At 37.0% G+C, this 19,754-nt stretch overlaps 1 protein-coding gene across 2 annotated transcripts in view; it reads right to left on the reverse strand.

Moving 5' to 3' along the window:
- Positions 1-6: 6 nt before the first annotated feature.
- Positions 7-19,754, reverse strand: part of LOC134224106 (ubiquitin carboxyl-terminal hydrolase 15) — a 38,507-nt gene continuing 18,759 nt past the window's right edge. Inside the window, exons 1-7 of one of the 2 annotated variants that reach the window (XM_062703351.1) lie at positions 15,094-15,681; positions 3,748-3,878; positions 3,584-3,683; positions 3,398-3,514; positions 2,998-3,207; positions 784-1,145; positions 7-722 (exon numbers count right to left, since the gene is read on the reverse strand). In XM_062703351.1, coding sequence (XP_062559335.1) covers positions 596-722; positions 784-1,145; positions 2,998-3,207; positions 3,398-3,514; positions 3,584-3,683; positions 3,748-3,878; positions 15,094-15,159 — 1,113 coding nt within the window. In that variant the 5' untranslated portion in view covers positions 15,160-15,681 and the 3' untranslated portion in view covers positions 7-595. Of the gene's footprint in view, positions 723-783; positions 1,146-2,997; positions 3,208-3,397; positions 3,515-3,583; positions 3,684-3,747; positions 3,879-15,093; positions 15,682-19,754 lie in introns of those variants that run through there. The other variant, XM_062703350.1, reaches the window with a different exon arrangement.

The raw sequence follows: 19,754 nt of genomic DNA on the forward strand, positions 1-19,754 counted from the left end.
CCATAATTTTTAATTCATTTCACTTGTAGCTTCATTTAAAAATATACATACATATGTTACCAATCTTTCGCTTTCATATATGTAACAACATTTGCAACTCATTTAATCTGATCTATTTTGATTGAGGATCACAGTACCGTCGCTCCTGTTTCAAAAACTGAAACCAACTCAAGTTCTTCTCTAGATTGCAAAAATATATTACCACAGGCTTCAAAAGGAGTCATTTTTTCGTATTAAAATGCATATTTGTAACAATCACAGTATATCGAATTGTTTTTACAACTGAAACTGCTATAAAACTTAAAATATAACTAATAGACTTTGTTACATTTTGAAATCAACGTCAATAATAGTTAAACTTCGAGATTAACATCTGGTACGAAATACGAATAACTAAGCAAACATCCACATCTAAAATTTAAACTCCAAATCATAGCTTTTTGTACATTGGTTATCTTTTGTTAATTGTTACAAATATGCGAAATTCTAATTGCGCAATTCTGTCCCGCAGATTGCGGGAATAATCCAATGTTTTGAAGTGTGGGACTAAACTGGTCAACGAAATAGGATGAAAATGCCGACGAACCTATTGTTCTTATCGTACCTGTACTTCCGATGGGTTCCGCTCCGGTAGAACTGAGTAAAACAGTATATAAGCCGCACTGGAACATACATCCGATTGGTCGAGACTGGATACCGTGTGATCATCGAATTTGTACCACCTAAAATGAGATAACTCGAATTACTACCAATGTCACAAGCAGTTGTTCCCAAACGGCATACTTATGGTGCAACTTATTGCGGCAAAATGCCGTATAATGGCCACTTTCCATCGACCCGTAATGGTTCGACACACCGTAGAGATGATACCGACGAGACTTGAGTTTTTGGTTGCGATTCTTTTCAGAGGGTGCAACGTGGGGCGACATGTCTAACTCGTTCAGCGGAAACATAACGTAGTTTTGCTTCTTCTTGTAAACGGTCGAAACCGCATCCGGATCGGCGTAGAATCGTTTGAAATGGATCACCAAAATCGACGGAAGCCGTGAAATGTCCAGCTTTTTTATAGCGACCTGACTGCTCTTGCACTGTGGACAATTCCATCCCATGATGTGCTCTCCGTTGAAGTACATGTCCAAACAGTCCTGTGAATAAGATTGGAATAATTAAAACTGTAAGTTTGACTAAGAACTAGTATAGACCGACGATTTCTTTCTCGACATCTTTAAATGGTTCTATACTATTCCCCAGAAAACCGTTCCCCAGAAAACCATACCCCAGAATTCCATTCCCCAGAATGTACCATTCCCCAGAAAACCAACCACCAGAATGTACCATTCCCCAGAAAACCAATTCCCAGAATGTACCGTTCCCCAGAAAACCATTCCCCAGAATGTACCGTTCCCCAGAAAACAGAATACATAGATGAAAATGATTTAATTTTCTTGTTTTCTTACAAACATCATCGCAAGACCATACAAAAATTATTTATTGTGATGAGTTGGATGTGTAAGGACCACTGTGGTAATTGTTGGAAGCTATTAGTTTCAAATACAATGTGCCTTTTGGCATAATGACCATAAGGTGCCCGCCAGAGTAAACGCGATGTGCGATGCGACGTGACGCGGCTCACGCAAAGGAATAACATTTTTATCAATGAAATGTCAAACTGCACTGTCGTGTCACGTCGTATCACGTGGTCACGTCTATTCTGGCTTCAACACAAACAAAAAACACGCCTTTTGATTGAGGAAACCAATAGGGAACCAATAGGGCGCATTTTCCCTGAATAGGGCGAATGAGTCTATTTTTTGTGCCACGCACGCGTTTGTGCAAAATAAGGCACACGAATAGAAAAATGAGTAAATAATTCCTTCTTGAAAAGCACGACTTTGCCCGAAATAAGGTTAACGAATAGGGGCCCTCTTAGTCGTGCGGTAAGACGCGCGGCTACAAAGCAAGACCATGCTGAGGGTGGCTGGGTTCATTCCCGGTGCCGGCTAAGCAATTTTCTGATTGGAAATTGTCTCGACTTCCCTGGGCATAAAAGTATCATGATATACGAATGCAAAAATGGTAACCTGGCTTAGAAATATCGCAGTTAATAACTGTGGAAGTGCCAGTGTGGGGGATGTAATGCCAATAAGAAGAAGAAGAAGAAGAATGGATGATTCCTTCTTTTAAAATACGCATTTGCTCGGAAAAGGCAAATGAGTGTTTTTTCTCCGAGCCATTCTTTAATTCCGGTTTTTTATTTGCCACCTGTTAGAAAATCTTTTTGTTTCATTGCAGGAGTCTTTTTAAAGGTATGAAAAAAATTCTGGGATATGGTGCATTCTGGGGAATGGTTTTCAGGGGAATGTTTCATTCTGGGAAATGGTTTTCTGGGGAATGGTGCATTCTGGGGAGTGGTTTTCTGGGGAACGGTTTTCTGGGGAATGGTTTTCTGGGGTATGGTTTTCTGGGGAATGTTATAGAATCCTTTAAATGATGACCGTCCTCGGAGAAAGATTGCATTCTATTTTTTTTTATTCCGGTTCTATAGGCAGTTTATTTTATCTTTACTCTAAATTGGATTAAAGGATCTCCAATCATATTGTTCTTTGATGCAATTTTAGATCAGGATTTCAAAAGAATCAGTAACAATAATTTTTAATCTAAGAATAGCAACGTAATGATGATAATGCTTATACGTAACAGACTAATTTGTAAGACCAGACAGACCATTTGAAAAGAACGCGAAAAATAAGTCATATGTGTTGCAGACGACAATGAAGACTGCATTCTCTTTATCCTTTCTATTGGCCTTAATAGATTTCGAACTCTAATTTGTTTGGCATTTTTAGAAGGGGGATGTCAGAAAGCGAAATAGGTACCAATATTTACCATTCTAAAATTTCCGGCAACAGGACCGGGACGGGAATGAAATCTGCCAACCGTCACCGCCGGAAATTAAAAATTTACAATCAGTTCTAGGATAAAAAAAACTGTACTTACACTGAGGTTACATCGGTTGGCATCGGAAGGCAGCTCCAGACTTAGGCTTGAGAACGATTCATACGTTGCACTTTCCTTTCCACACTTGACGCATTTTACAGTGCTCTTGATTTGGCCATAAGAAAGCTGAGCAACGTAACTTTCCTTTCCCTTAAAATACTCCACCCATGCTCTTTCCGATGCCGGTAATTTGTCTAAGCTGGTATCGATCTGAAAAGATACGCTGTGTTAAATAATTTACAGAGTTTTTATTCAAACTTTCTGTAACTCATACACAACATGTTTTTATAAACAAAGAATGCGTGTAGGCAGGCCTAATTTATAATACAAATCTGCTTATACTACATGTATACCACAATCTGCAATAAGATGTCATCTAACCTAATTGCATTGCATTTACCTGTATTGGCACAGTTTGCAGATCCGAATGCAGCCAGTCCATCAAAATCGTTAGCAACTCATGAGAATCCTGTTGCTCAATTCCACCGAATTGACGCTCATACTGCCCTACTACGAACTGGAAGACATAAAAATACAATCACGTGTAAATAAACTTATAATCGACATAGCTACATCAATTACTCACCCTCAAGTTCTTACTTGCAATACATTTGTACTGACCAGTCCACAACGCTTTCATTACGGCAGCGACTTCTTCGGCTATCCTACCCTGGGTTTTATTATTTCTGGAAAGCCATATAGTATACGTTAGGTTTTCATCCCCTCTCGAATAAGTAACAATGATATTACCTGTTGAGATTTTGTTTGAATTGCTCCTCTAGGAAGTACTCATTCAGGAATGTTGTGTTACTGAGGCACTGGAGTATGCTGTTCATGTAACAGGTGTTTCCTAAGTTCTTCAGTCCGGTTAGTCCTCGCCCCTGTCAAAATGTAAAATTTCAATCAGATTTAAGCTCAAAATAGAACACTGCCAACTAGGCAGGTATGTGGTAATCGAATTATCGGTCTTAAAATTCCAAACCAGACTAGGCAATGACCGGAGAACATTGGAACAATTTTATTTACTCTGGTAGACATTAGCCGTATCGCATTGAGTAACCATAGCATGGGACATGTTCTGCGGTTGGTCGAACAAGGAATTACGACGCGGAGGAAAATATGCGAAAAAGGAAAACCGGAAAAGAAAATCAATTCATGTGGACACGTGTCACAGGTTTGAGTGATTGGCGTTCATCACAATTAGCGAAAGAAAATGATATTCCATGCAACGTAGTAGTTTGTTGTTCCGATTGCGTTGAATTCATATCTGTGCAATCAGGCTTCAGGCATTGTCTACTTATCCTACTATGACATGATATTCCTATATGGCACATTGGTCGGGCTCCATACAAAGGGACGGCAAAAACAAGCAAAACACGAGTATGTTCATTGTTCATAAACTTGATCTTATCATAAAGTAAATAAACTATATTTTTATGTACGTTGATAGAAAATTTATTTGGAAGTGTAAATCACTGTGAAAAAAAATGTGAAAAAGTAAAAAATAATAATAAAACTTTCCCTCAGCGCTTTCCAGAAACGACTAGGTAAAGAATTTCCACTTATTTGCACATTTCATTGGAACCATCCGAAAAATATAATAAATTAAATTACACCCAGGTTTTTTTAACACGGTTTGGTTTTAGTCGTTTAAGACCTTCAGCGTCAATGAAACAATGAGTTAACCCCACGAAAAAATTCACAAAAAATCAATGAAAATTCAGGGGGTATTTAAAAGGCGGTGACAATTCAGGTTAACCGAGAAATTAATTAATTCCAACCGTGTAAAAAAAAACCTGGGTGTATCCATCTTTCATTCATTTCACTCAACTTAAAATTAATCTGACTCAACAATTTTTTTAGGACTAAAATAAAAACTTTCCCTAAAAAAAATAAAAAATTCCATAAAGAATAGGAAAGTGCCAATGAAGAAATCAAGGTATATGCAATAAATAAATATAAAATGCCTAAATAATGCAAATCTTCCATAAACAATTAAGAATTCTCCTCAAAACAAAAATAAATTAGCACTTATAAAATGAAATAAAAAGCAATTATAAAAGAAAAATGTCCATGAAGAAATCAAAATGTTCAATTGAAAAAAAAAATACAAAATTACAATTACAAAATTTTCCACAAAAAAAATCAATAAAGAGCAATAAAAAATAAAAATAAATCAATAAAGAAATATAATTAAGCAATAAAACTGAGCATTTTTTTCCATGGATGATCCCTTCTTAAAAAGCGTTTATTGTTCATGAAAAATTTAATCAATATTTTCAACGATTATTCTGTGGAAAATTTTGTAATTGTTTTTTGATTTATTTACGAAAATTTTGTGTTTTTTTTTTCAATGGAACATTTTATTTTTTTTTAATGCATTAATGTTACATAAAACTTCAGTCTGGATTTATATTATTATATTTGGTGTCAAAAACGTTAAAATTGTTGAAATATCCACCAAAATATTGTTGAATTTTGATACATTAGCAAAAAATCATGGTTTTAAGGGCCCCGTCATAATATTTTTTCGATCTGTTTTCACGAAAACTTTCCTTATAAAAAATACTTTTTGAATAATGGTTGACAATGCACGAGAAAAAAATATTTTATGAACACGAAGTAAATTTCTGCGAAAATTGCCGAAAAATGCATTTTTATGATATTGAATTGGTTCTCTAGAGTCCATATAATTGCATAATACCATCTGAATTACCATGGAGGATACTCAATGAGTATTACTCATTATAGTCCAAAGAAAAAAAATAAATGATTAAAATGTGGCGAATATCTTCTATCTATATAATAAAAATGAAATGGTCTGTGTTCGTATCCGCATAACTCAAAAACGGCTGAATGGATTTGATTCATTCCTTCAGCAGTTACATTCGTTACAGTTTCCGACGGGTTTATATGATATTAACTTATGTGAAAATTACGAGTAAGGTTGTGTAAATCGTGATATGCTAAAATTAAGATTCGTATGGAAATTTCACATGGGCTTTTTTGCCTACTATGCAGAACAACGTCTGCCGGGTCGACTAGTAGCCAATATATGACAAAAAGTGCATAAAAAAGCATTTTTTTTTCAAGAATCGCTCTGTCGGAACCTCTAAACTATTTTTTGGAATTTTGAGTTGTTCTACAGAATTGCTCTGGATGCGATTTTCTTTCATATAAGGCTTGAGTACCATGACTTTTCAAACATAGTGTTTTTGGGACACCCTACTGTACAATACATTAACAACAAAACCAACAATATCAAACTGCATCTGATTCAAATGTATATGATATATGAATGTCGGAGTTATTTTTTACTAGACAACGATCTTAAAACAGTTAAAATGGCTCTATCGAAGATGTTGTCCAAATATGTTCCACTTGCCCCATGTATGTTAAAACTCAAGAGTAAGTGAAAATTGCAGATTTTTCCTTATAATTAAAACTTTTAAATCGATTTCGATAATTGTTTAATTATTTAATTGCTCAAACTATTCACCTTCCTTGTCAATGATAAATTTAGAAACGACTATTCTGTTAGAAATTCATTAAATTAAAATTAAAGTAATAGCTTTTAACGGTAGTTTAAAGTCACGATCACGCAAAAGCATTAGCAATGTGCCTCAAATAGTTTTGATTCCAAATAATTTTGTGTCGGCTCTATTCGTTGATAGTCCTGCTTCATCTTTCTAAAACATTGTTATCACTAAAAACGTTTATCGATTCATCGGCAGCCATAGTACCCACTTACCCTGTATTTCCACTTGCCCCGGGGTACATTTTAGAAAATTTCTAATTGAGCGATTCCAAGCAACAGCATCAAAATTTAAGAAAAATTTTAATTCATGATTTTCTATTGAGTTGAAACTTTGCACAGTTTTTCAATTTCATCTAAATCGTCATTTTTCGATATCAAATCTTCATATTGAGTCACGACTAACTTTTCAAAAGGGTGTATGTGAAAATGGTTCAAAAATATTTAAAAAGCTGCACAGCAAAAACGGAATGTTCGATTGTTATGATTTTTTCAGCAAAGTTAGACAACTAAATGGTGATTCTTAAGAAAATGTGCACAGTAAAAAAAATTTTTTGCCTTTAAAAATATCATTTTGTCACAAAAACTCAAATATCTCAAAACCCTATCTTTTTTCGAACGTAATCTTTCTAGGGAAAACGGTCCATTATATTAGCTATCTACCATAAAAATTTGGTGATGGTAAACTAATAAACAAAAAAGTTATGACATTTCAAACATTTCACAATTTTCATATAGTTATAGTAAACAAAAAAAAATTTCCGTGTATTTTTTTTTTCAAGAATCGCAGTTTGATGCTGATTTTATTGTTAAGGGCCTTGCGTGAGTTAAACAAGTTGTTTGTATGATATTCCATATTTATGTATTCATCGATATTATGTATATTATATGTATAAATATTATATGTATAAATAAATAAAAATGAATTAATATTATCCTAAGTATTAAATTAAATGTGGCAGTTACACAATGTTGTTATAGAAACTCTAAGAGTTTTGGGTTTGAATTTTGGTATGGGTTATGATATCATGAAAACAGTTTATTAATACTTATTTTTATTTATTTTTTTTATTCAAATTTTTAAAATATCGAACACTTTTGAATTATTATCAGCACAGTTTGAGTATAGTTTTGCTTTAATTTTATTTTCCGACAATGGAATGAAACAGTGAAATTTTTGGGTTCCTTGGATCGTTTTCGCGTTATTAAATTGCTCGCTGAGCTCTGAAGCCTTTATTTCGTACTCTTCAGTAGTAGTAAAACAAAATGATAATTTGGTTAAATCTTTTTCTTTTCTACGATTTGCCCAATCAAAAAGTTCTTTCGCAGTTTTAATTTGATGCTCACGTTCTTTGGCTAAACTTGCTCTTGTGGCCATGCGCTTTATTGTTCCTCCAATAGCATCACAAGGACCTTTGCCATGTGATGTAGCAAAAAACTGCCATTCTGCATCAATTCCGTACATTGATTTAAATTGACATAGGCTCGAAAAATTCTTACGATTTTTGTACTGCGACGCTGCTCCATCAGACATGAAATATATCTTTTTGACTTCTTTATGCTTATCAACGCGTAAAAAGTTAATCATTTTTTCAATGAACAAGTTAACGGATACTGAATCGTGTCTTAAATCTTCGGAAATTATAATAAAACTTAAGTGTTCAATTTGCGTACTTCCATTAAAATAAATAACGAATGGATGAATTGTAGCTTGTTGTACGTTCCAGTGATGGGACTGCACTTCATCTTGCAATACAAAGCTGTAATTTTCAGAAAAATCACAAATGACTAAAAATTCACCATTTTGTAATGTATTTTCGTATTTTTTAAAAAGCTGGATTGTTCTGTTTTAATGAAATCGTGAGGGATTAAACTTTCTAATTTCAAGCAAAAATATGACACAAACTCATCTACAGGTTTTACAATAGTTTCTATGTCACACCTATCCGTGGTCACCCATTGCTCAAATGATAACTGATCAATATATTTTTCTTCAAACTCAGCGAATAAAGTATTTTCCAATGATGAAGAATCTGGACAATCCGAACAAGATCGTAGATAGCAATTTGATGTTGTATTTTCACACAAAAGACTACCAGTTAACATTTTAATATCCTTTGTTAAATTGATTCTTTTCAAACTATGTAAAATAAGATTAATATTCTCATGGGTTGTGCACACACACATTATGTGTTCCTGAATTGGAAAGAAGCTTACATTGCCTTGGCCGAAGGCTTGCAAATGAGGAAAAACCTATTTTAATATTATCGTGAATTTCCTTGAAGCGTGTGTACGCTTCTTTCAAAGTCGTCATCATTAATCGTTTTTGGATTGCTTGACGCTTTCCATCTTTTTACTGATACATAATCTTTTGACCAGGCATAGCTCGACTTACTTCATCATCTTCAAAATATTGAACTACTATTTCTTTTGTCTCATCTGTTAATGCAGTACTAGACCTAGTATTTTTGGTTGAAAGACAGTTATTCTTCAATTGTTTTGCCTCTTTTACTGTATTTCTATTGGTTTTGAACTCATCAATGGCATCCTGAATAGACCACGAACTTGGCAGCATCGACAAAATCAATAATTTTTCTTTCCTTGTCGTGGCTGCATTCGAGAACCTTTCCTTCATATTTATAATTACCTCATCGTAGTCTGTATTTTCCACATCATCAGGTCCTAATTTGAAGAGGTTTCTTCGTACAGCTTCGTTTATTTCACGGTATTTTTTCTCCGGGTAATAAACGTAGTCCATCTTACTCCATTTAATCGGAGTCACTTTTATCCCAGCTATGCCCTCGTTAAAGCGTTCGATGTTGACCTTTTGGATACACTCATCTTCCGATTGATTTGTTGAAACAGATTTCGCTGATGGTACGGTGGCAAGGCTCTCAGCACTTAATACTTCTGGTAATTCCTCAGTTGTTGTCGATACATCTGGCAATTCCTCAGTTGCTGTCGTTTTCGAACTTCCTGCGCTCTGCTCAACCGATGATATACAGATTGCTCTTTTGTCAACGTTTAGACGGCAGGACGTGCAAAAGCGTAAATTTGTATTCAATGTGGACATTGGAGCATAACCAGTCGCTTTCAGTTTATCTATGGTGCTTTCGGTGAGATTTCGTAACTCTTTTGAACACTTTTTCCATCAAACGGCCTACAACAGTTGAGAAAGCGGCTACTCATGTTGTTCGTAATATTTCAATAAACAAAATCACTTTTAAGTTTTTACTGACTAGTTTGGTGTCATTTGCTTGACTGAAGAAAAAAATTACTATAAGATCTTTAACAACCTTAGTAGTAGTATTTTTTTGCTTTTTCGTGAGCATTGTCATGGTATGTACCTATCATGCATTTGTTGTTGTTGAAGATACCCGTTTCCTCCCGATCATAAAGTCTATTCTCTAAGAGGTATATTTTTTGCAGGTAAACTATAGACGTACACGTGTATATAAATCTTTGATTTTGCAGCTTTTGTCTTAAAAATAACATTTCTGATATGTTTCTATCAACGTTATTATCAACAGGTTTCAACACTATTAAAAGAATTTTTCGCCAGTCACGTGCAATGAAAATTATGACACTATCAATACTTTTGATCACAACACTGGATCGTGTCTAAGTTTCATATAGATGCTATGAATAATTAAATCAAAATATCATGAAAACAACTTGTTTAAATCACGTCCCTTAACAATAAAATCTGCATCAAACTGCAATTCTCGAAATAACTTACACAGAAAAAAAATTGTTTTACTAAATGTGAAAATTGTGAAATGTTTGAAATGTCATAACTTTTTTGTTTATTAGTTTACCATCACCAAATTTTTATGGTAGATAGCTAATATAATGGACCGTTTTCCCTAAAAAATTACGTTCGAAAAAGATAGGGTTTTGAGATATTTGAGTTTTGTGACAAAAATGATATTTTTAAAGGCAAAAAATTTTTTTTCTTTACTGTGCACATTTTCTTAAGAATCACCATGTAGTTGTCTAACTTTGCTGAAAAAATCATAACAATCGAACATTCCGTTTTTGCTGTGCAGCTTTTTAAATATTTTTGAACCATTTTCACATACACCCTTTTGAAAAGTTAGTCGTGACTCAATATGAAGATTTGATATCGAAAAATGACGATTTAGATGAAATTGAAAAACTGTGCAGAGTTTCAAATATTTTCGAAATGGTCGCTCAGGATCGACTGACATGCCCCCGTGGAATGCCTCAATTCTTTATGGACATTTTATTTTGCTTGCTTCTGTCAGCAAACTCCCCTCTCGGTTATTGCACATGGCGGGCAATGGCGCAGTCTTATACCGCGCGCCATTGACGGTTGCGTAAAACCTCCACATGTCGTTTATGTTTATGTTTCATGTTCCCCTGCGCTACAGCTATCACACTCTTTTTGTGTTGCCTTTTTTTCTGCGGTGGATTCGTTTCTCTTCTGCCCTTGCTACACTGTACCGCTCTCTGTTGGAACGGGTACGAGCCACTAGCATTCGACTTCTAGCAACATTTTTCTTGTCCGTCACTCGCTGGCACTCCTCATCAAACCAACCATATAGATGGCGTCGCCCAAAACATCCTGCGCTGTTGTAGTCACAGCTTCGTGGATATTTTCCCACAATCTTCTGACGTCGCCAGATCCGGTGGCATCTCCTATTCGCTCGTCCAGCTTCTAGTGGTACTGTTTAGCAACCCCTTCACCTGTTGTTTCGTGAATTCGTGACGCTGGAGAGTTGCGCCCGAATTTTTGCAACTACAAGGTAGTGATCCGAGTCGATGTTCGGACCTCTGAAGGACCACACATCTATAACATCCGAGAAATGTCGTCCGTCGAACAGCACGTGGTCTATCTGTGAGCAAGTGTCTCCACTCGGATGTTGGCAGGTGTGTTTGCGGATATTCTTACGTGCGAAGTAGGTACTGCTTATTCCCCTACATCCCTCTAGCAGCAGCAAAGATTAAAAGTTGCAGACCATTATCGTTGGTAGCGGAATATAGGAACACATTTTATGTTCATAAATTTCATGCAAACGATAATTATATTGAAAAGAACACAATTGTGATCCGTTATGCTGCTGAGCACGCCAAATGCTGGGTAAAGCGTACCATTGGTACTTCGCGTACCTGAAGGAATAAAATAGACCCCATCTCGCGATCCTTAGCCTCTTAGCCAGTAACTCCAATCCCTACCTCCTCGGGGTTCTGGCCGGGATACGAGCAACCTTAGGGAAGATCAGGTAACCAACCCCGGTGGGAACTATGGTCGTATGCTGACAGGGAAAGGGGGGGGGGTGGTTTGCTCCTCTTCGGAGGTGCAAATCTTAGCGAGCGTCTGTTCCCCATGTCAGGATCGGCTCCCAACAGCGCCTGTTTTCCATGTTAGGGGCGGCTGATAATAGTTCGAGTGCCAGCGAGGGACTCTATATGAAACTGTGCATCATGGTCCACCGGGAATAAGGAGGAATGGTCCTCCGGAAATTTAGGGAGTTTGGTGTCAGGCCCTGCAAGCCAGTCTTTAAAAAAACATACGCAAAGAACAATCAACAAGAGAGTACGGACCGGAACCATCTACGAAGACTACTGCGACGAAAAGGGGCTAGCGATTGAAAGCTCGGTTCGTGGAACTGCAAATCTCTCAACTTCATTGGGAGCACACGCACATACACTCTTCAACTTCAGCATAATCAACGTCCATAGCCCATACTCCGGAAGCATTGCATGATGACGATAAGGACGTATTTTACGCGCAGCTTGAACTTGAGTACGACAGCTGCCCAAGCCATGACGTAAAAATCATCATAGAAGATTTAACCAAGAGGAGGAGTTTCGACCGACTATTGGGAAGTTCAGCGCTCACCGGCTGACGAACGAAAACGGCCTACGACTTCGCCGCCTCCAAGAGTATGGCCATTCGCAGCACCTACTTCCAACACAGCCTCCCGTATCGGTACACCTGGAGATCACCACTACAGACAGAATCACCATCCAACAGCTAAAGACCATTAAAGCAGCTGGTAAGGATGGTATCGGAGCTGAGCTCATCAAAATGGCCCCGGAAAAGCTAGCCACTTACCTGCACAAGCTCATAGTCAGAATCTGGGAAACTGAACAGCTACCGTAGGAGTGGAAGGAAGGGGTTAATTATTATTATTATCTTTATTTGCGAGGCTTTCAGACCTAGGCTGCCTCACCTCGGAAAAGAAGGAAGGGGTTAAATGCCCCATCTACAAGACAAGCTGGAGTGTGAGAACTTTCGAGCGATCACCACCCTTAATGCCGCCTACAAAGTGATATCCCAGATCATCTTCTGTCGTCTGTCATCTGTCATTGTATTAGTGAATGAGTTCGTGGGAAGTTATCAAGCCGGCTTCGTTGACGGACCCTCGACAATGGACCAGATTTTTACTATACGGCAAATCCTTCAAAAATTATGTGAGTACCAGGTCCTAACGCACCATCTGTTCATTGATATCAAGAAGGCATACGATATTATAGACCGCGTAGAGCTATGGAAAATTATGGACGAGAACAGCTTCCCTGGGAAGCACACCACACTTTGCTTTGATAAACGGTGGATGGTGTGCAAAAATGTGTGAAGATTTCGGGCGAACGCTCCAGTTCGTTCGAATCGCGCCGGGGACTAAAACAAGACCTGTTGTTCAACATTGCGCTAGAAGGTGTCATGCGGAAAGCCGAGGTACGATTTTTAACAGATCCAATCAATTTATTTGCTTTGCGGATGCCATGGATATTGTCAGCCGAACATTTGCAAAGGTGGCAGAACTGTACACCCGCCTGAAACGTGAAGTAATAAAAGTTGGACTGGTGGTGAATGCATCAAAGACATAGTACATTAGTACATGCTTGTGGGCGGAACCGAGCGCGACAGGGCTCGCCTGGGAAGCAGTGATACGATAGACGGGGATACTTCGGGGTGGTCGAATAATTCGTCTACTTTGGATCCTTGCTAAAGGCTGATAACAATGTTAGTCGTGAAATACGAAGACGCATCATCTGTGGAAGTCGGGCCTACTACAAACTCCAGGAGAAACTGCGGCCAAAAAAGATTCAAGTATCATGTCCATAATGCTGATAAGACCGGTAGTCCTCTATGGACATGAAACATGGTTAATTGGACAATAATCGAGGAAGACTTGCAAGCACTTGGAGTATTCGAGAGACGGGTGCTTAGGATCATCTTTGGCAGTGTGCAAGAAGACGGTGTGTGGCCGCGAAGAATGAACCACGAGCTCGCCCAGCTCTATGGCGAACCCAGTATCCACAAGGTAGCTAAAGCCGGAAGGGTACGATGGGCAGGGCATGTTGCAAAACAATCATTTGTATGGGAAGATCCTACCAGGGGGGCTCGAAAAACCCAGAAAACATGCTTACTTAATAAGTGTACGACCCCATTTTAGCTATTGATCTGTATCGAAGAGATCAAAAGATACAAACTTATTTTTTTCCGTCGATATCTCAGCAATTATCGTTTATTTTCCCGAGGTAACCACCACCGAGTTTCAGCAATGATTTTTGCCAAGATTTCAGTAAAACTGACCCACATAAGGCCAAGGGCCAAAAGCCTCGTAAAGACATAAAAAAAAGTAAAACTGACGTTTCGTTTGCTGAGACTTGGAAACTGTTATACTGATAATCAGCAATAAACAATTTTTTATGCCGAGCTACGGCGGTGCTCGATTTTGCCGAGCTCGAAAAGCAAAAAGTTAGTGTGTACGGTAGGTACTAATTTGTTGGAAAACAGTTTTTCTCGAGAAATGGAAAGAAGAACTTATGTTGCAAAATATTCAATTGTTAGGCTTTCACAATAAGGGATCTGTTATTAATTCACCATAGAAACGGTGTAGTTTTTCTCTAGTCTATGTTAGTACTTTTGGATATCACGGAAAGTTTAAAGTTCGTTGCTCCTTAATGTTGTAAACTTATATCATTCGAATTAGTTTGAAAATTCACTTAAATAAAGGAAGAAACAAATGTATTTGATATTTATATTATCTATGTTAGAGTGAATCTGTTTCAAGTACCATAGATTTCATATCATAAATCATTAAATTGAAAAAAAAAAACGTAACAGGAAGATTCAAAACAAAAATTTATATTGTCGGCGTAGCACCAACTTAGAATTCGGAAGTCGGGACTTCCGAACCGAACTTTCTTCCGAAGTTTTATCTGTCAAACTAATTGATGCGTTGTTTAGCGCATCTTCAGGCGAATCCAGCGCACTATATCCGAAGTTGGGAAAGTTGCCTGTATCCGGAGAAAAATCTAACTTCGGTATAAAAAGCGTTATAAATTTATTCCGGATAGACAATATCGCGTCTTTAAGTTGCACAATTGAACAAACCAGGGGCCAGAATACTGTTGGGGGGATCAATTTTGAGCTATTGTGTTTCAATGTAGCTACGCAAAATGATTCTATGTAGGTACATGATAATCGTCCCACTCTCGTAGTCACTCCGGTATTTGGGAGAGATGTGGGTGGAGGGAATTCAGCAAATTGACAATGTAAATAAATTAACGAGAGAGAAACTTACCTTTTTGTATGGTATCAGTAACTGGTAGTGAGGTAGCTTTAACTTGTATCCCGCTACGACCACCATGATTAATTTATAATCTGTTTTTGCCTTTTATTTTATGTGACGAATAATTATATTACAATATTGTTTGTTTCGGTAAAATCTTTTGCAGTGTGACCAGTAAATAACCGACCGCGTTGTCCTTTGTGCGATAGTAATTCCTTATGAAGGAACCATTTGAGTGACTTTGAGATATTGAATATCTATGCGCTACGGTTATTGCGCGCGTAGAGGTCCTAGTAAGATATTCCGATATTCCGTTTGGCACTAGTACTGCTACCGACGCCTAAATACTAATCCAGTGACAATGATTTATATTATTCAAATTAACACTAACTTCTTTCATTCAAAATTACTTGGAGATATTCTCCAATTTCATTGTGCCATTGAATAGTAATTTTCAAAGACATGCACTATGATTCTTCCAGCTTTCAACTTCTTGCTAACTAGAACACAATTAGGAACGATAGGAAAGCACTACATTTTAGTATCGCTTCTACGAGGCAACTAATGCGAATAATTTTCAAAATAAATACAAGAGCACCCTCGCCCTAGGCTTCAACGACCACAATGAGGTGAAATGCTTTCATTCTCTTGCTACCCTCAACGTAATTATGCTATCGTCGCTATACCTACTAGCTTATACTACCACTGCATCAAAACCGGCCCGAACTATTACGCCAACAGACCGGCGAGCGAAGGACTACTCACAATAAGCAGAGCACGTTCCCCGGCAGAAGTGTTACTGTTCAGAACGACACTGCGAAGAGGCCACATGTCGATACACAACGGAAAATAATGAGAAAGGAATTCCACACCATCGGCAGGACAACGTGCCTGACGATTTCCTTTCCTAGGATGTAACTCGACAGTGCAGGAATGAATTTATGGCTCGTTGAATTAAAGCCTCCATAAAAAAATTAGAATTCGAGATACGCCTTCGATGAGAATATGTTTAGAACTAGCTTTGATTAGGAATCTGTAGGATAAATTGGAGATTTTTGTGTTTCAACGGATTTTTTTCGAAGAGTCTACTGATAGTCCGCAAGGATTCCAGGGAGCCATTTTTAATTTTCCAGGACTCGCATGTCCCGTGTGATGGTGATGACTTACGTTAGAACGAACCACAAAAATGTTGCACATGTTACTCTTGATTAGTGAACGAGAAATTGAAATTTTTCGGAGGCTAAACACTGTTCACAACGGTACGAGTCCCCGAATCATAATACAATAAGGGGTCTTTCAAAAATGACGTCACAGGTTTTAGGGGGAGAGGGGTCTAATATTTTGTGACAGTACATATACTACACACTTAATCGACATTTTTTTTCTCGGTAAAATAAATTGACGAACATGACCGTGAAAGTTTATTTTCACTGATATCTCGTTAATAAGTATGACAGTTATAAACCTATCTGTCATACGTGGAAACTCTGTCGCAGTTGAAAAACACGTGAAGAATCAAGGAATAATGGGAATTTCATCTTTATTTTTTTGGTTTTTTTAAACCTATTTACACTATACATTTTGCATTGATTTCAACATTAACCCTTTATAAGGCAGACGAATCTAAACAATAAATTAACAAAAACAACAATAGGACACAATGTTGACATGGTATTAAACTCAAATGTATGTTTGTTATACATTAAACAGTTCAGAAACATTGAAAAATTGGTGGCAATATACACTCAGAATTGAGAATAATCGTGGATAGGTTTTATTTTAATCATTTTAGTCATTTGTCGCATTTAAACATAGCATAGAATAAAAAATATACTATCAAAAATTAAAGTATAAACTGAGGCAGATTTGTAGTTGAATATATGAAATTGTATTACTGAAAATTTTGATTCACCAAACAGATAGAAGTTCTGCGACGCGGCGTATGGCGGATCATAAAAGGAAAGTAATTAACGTAAGTTTACGGATATAAATCTCTTGGGAACGATACGCATTAAGTAAACTAAACATCGTAATTATTTTTTACAGGTGCCTCCACGCAAACTCTAGAAAAAACGAAATTTTCCACCTTGTTTTGGAGGCTGCAGCTTCAAACGTTTTCCTACTGTGGCCAATGCTTGAAAGCCACCAAGGAAGCCATCAATCGGCGGAAAATATTCATCGGACGAAAGCAGATTTCAAGCTGATCGGCCAGAAGGCTACACGCAGAAAAAACTACGTTAAGAACAAACATATTCTAGGTAAATCCAAACATAAATTCAGTTTGTTCTGGCATCAAAAATAAATATGTTTGGATCAAACATATTGTTGCATTTGAAGCGAACGAAAACTTTTTTTGAATCAAATGTGCGTTTCAAGTTGTTTCAACCAGCTAAATGTTTGAAGCAAACATGGATATTATTGTTTTGGTTCGACCACTCATAATATTTTGATATCAATTCTACCAATTTTCATATTCTGGTAGCATTTGACTACCAGATTTCACAATTCCAAACGTTCATATTTCATTTACTTACCTTTCTGTACCTGAAAAACATCCTTATCATTAATTTGGAAGCAAGAAAACATCTGCTTCTACTCTTGCTTCTACTGCTCTGCTGCTGCCGATCGGATCCGATCCGAACTCGAGTGTTTGTTTACTTTTGCAAGAGCGAGCGAGGGGCTGCCCACTAGTGAATGTATAAAACAAACAGGGATTTAATTTGGTTTTAAAAATAAATATGTTTGATTCAAACATATTACCATTTTGGAAATAAACATGTATATTTTTGAAGCAAATGGATGAAATTTGTATCCGTGTAAAATGAAGGAAAACTAAATTGTTTTCCCAAACGGTATTGATGCTGGACCAGGACGGGTTCAACTGAAAAACATCTTCCTTAACCCGCTTCACTCGATGCACAGTATGGGACACAGTATCTGGTGAGATTTTCCCAGGGTTTGGAATGGTGTATTCAATGCCGTACAATTGCACCAGGAATAGCGACGAAGGAAGACTTCCTGCCCAATTATGCACACCGGATCAGGAGGAGACTCTGCTAAGGAAAAAGGGAAGTGGGATAGTTCGAGGAGCCGCTGGATTGCTGGAATACAATTGAGCTGGATGCCGTTGTTGCGATATGGTTTCACAATGCGATGGCCATCATCGAATTTTAGCGCAGAGCAGGAGGATTTGACGTGGACGCCATAATCGAATTTATCAAAAAATATTTAAACGTTTTATCATGTAACTCGTGTAACTCAGTCACCTTATATGTTGTTGGCTCGGTTGTTAGTTTAATAAAATATAATAGAAGTAACTAAAATTTTATCAAAGGAAACAGCAACAGATTTTTTTAAATTTATTGTGTTTGACAACAAAACAAAACCAAAATAATTAAAACTCCTTTATTCTTTTTTCATATACTGGCAAGTTATACTATTCGCTAATAAGTTGAATTTATACTATCTTCGTATTGTCCAAGTTTAAACTAACTTGGGGTCAACCAGGTGAATAGCCAGTTAGTATGACTTCTAACCTATTTAGTATACATTTATTCCTGAGTGTAGTTGCCACTGCCCGCCAAGCGGTAAAACATTGGTGGCAATATAGTTGCCACTGCCCGCGAAGCGGGACAACATTGGTGGCAATATAGTTGCCACTGCCCGCGAAGCGGGACAACATTGGTGGCAATATAGTTGCCACTGCCCGGCAAGCGGGAAAACAGGCAACAACAAAAATATAAAAATATTTTTAAAAATTTGGTTTTACGTAGAACCAGTCAAATCAAGGTACGTTACATTTTTTGGTGAAGAGTCCTAGTCAGAAAACGCATTATGAGTGAAAAAAAAAATCCGCTTTTTTCTCCCAAGGGGGGACCCTTGGGAAAAAAAATACAATTTCGTCAAAAATCCAAAAACCATATATACAGAAAGGCAAAGCTTTTTCACGCTAATCACATAGTAATCTAACACAGGAGATTCAAAATAATTTGATACCAACGGAAAAATATATCTTTGTCGTTTTTTAACGAATTACAACTGAAAATCCTTCTTCCTCTCGAAACTTACGATCTGTTCGTAAAAAAACTGTTCTCAAATTGACATTTTAATTTTTTTATGGCTCAAATTCATCTGGGGTGTTACTAGGAAGCAAATAAAGTCACTACATGTGAAATAATAAGTAGAGCTCTTGTTAATAAATAGAAAAACATATTATTTATTGGTGGCAATATAGTTGCCACTGCCTTATAAAGGGTTAAAAGTAATAACATTTTCGTATTTAATTTTAGCTTCAACTGTATTTGAAACCAAAAAATGCTGCAGACAAAGCAAGATCGACAGTAACCGCTTTGCCCGCTAGAGGCGGCTAAATTAAATATCCTTTAACATCGTTGGAAAACTATTCAAGGAACAGAACCATTTGAGCAGCACCCACTGTTTCCGTAATCAACGTTACAGAATTACAAATTACTACATCAGGACACGGTTTGTAATATTTGGTTAGTACATGGTAGCACATTCTTTTTGTTAGGCAAATTCATATTTGCAGTACCATTTCTAAAGTTTTGTTTAGCAATATGTATGTACAACAAGGAAAATACGACACGAAATACATTTTACTTTCATATTGATTGATGCTTTTAATATTTGTTTTTATTAATCTGGAAAAAAAA

This window comes from Armigeres subalbatus, chromosome 3 (assembly GCF_024139115.2).
Source record: "Armigeres subalbatus isolate Guangzhou_Male chromosome 3, GZ_Asu_2, whole genome shotgun sequence".
Taxonomy (NCBI): domain Eukaryota; kingdom Metazoa; phylum Arthropoda; class Insecta; order Diptera; family Culicidae; genus Armigeres; species Armigeres subalbatus.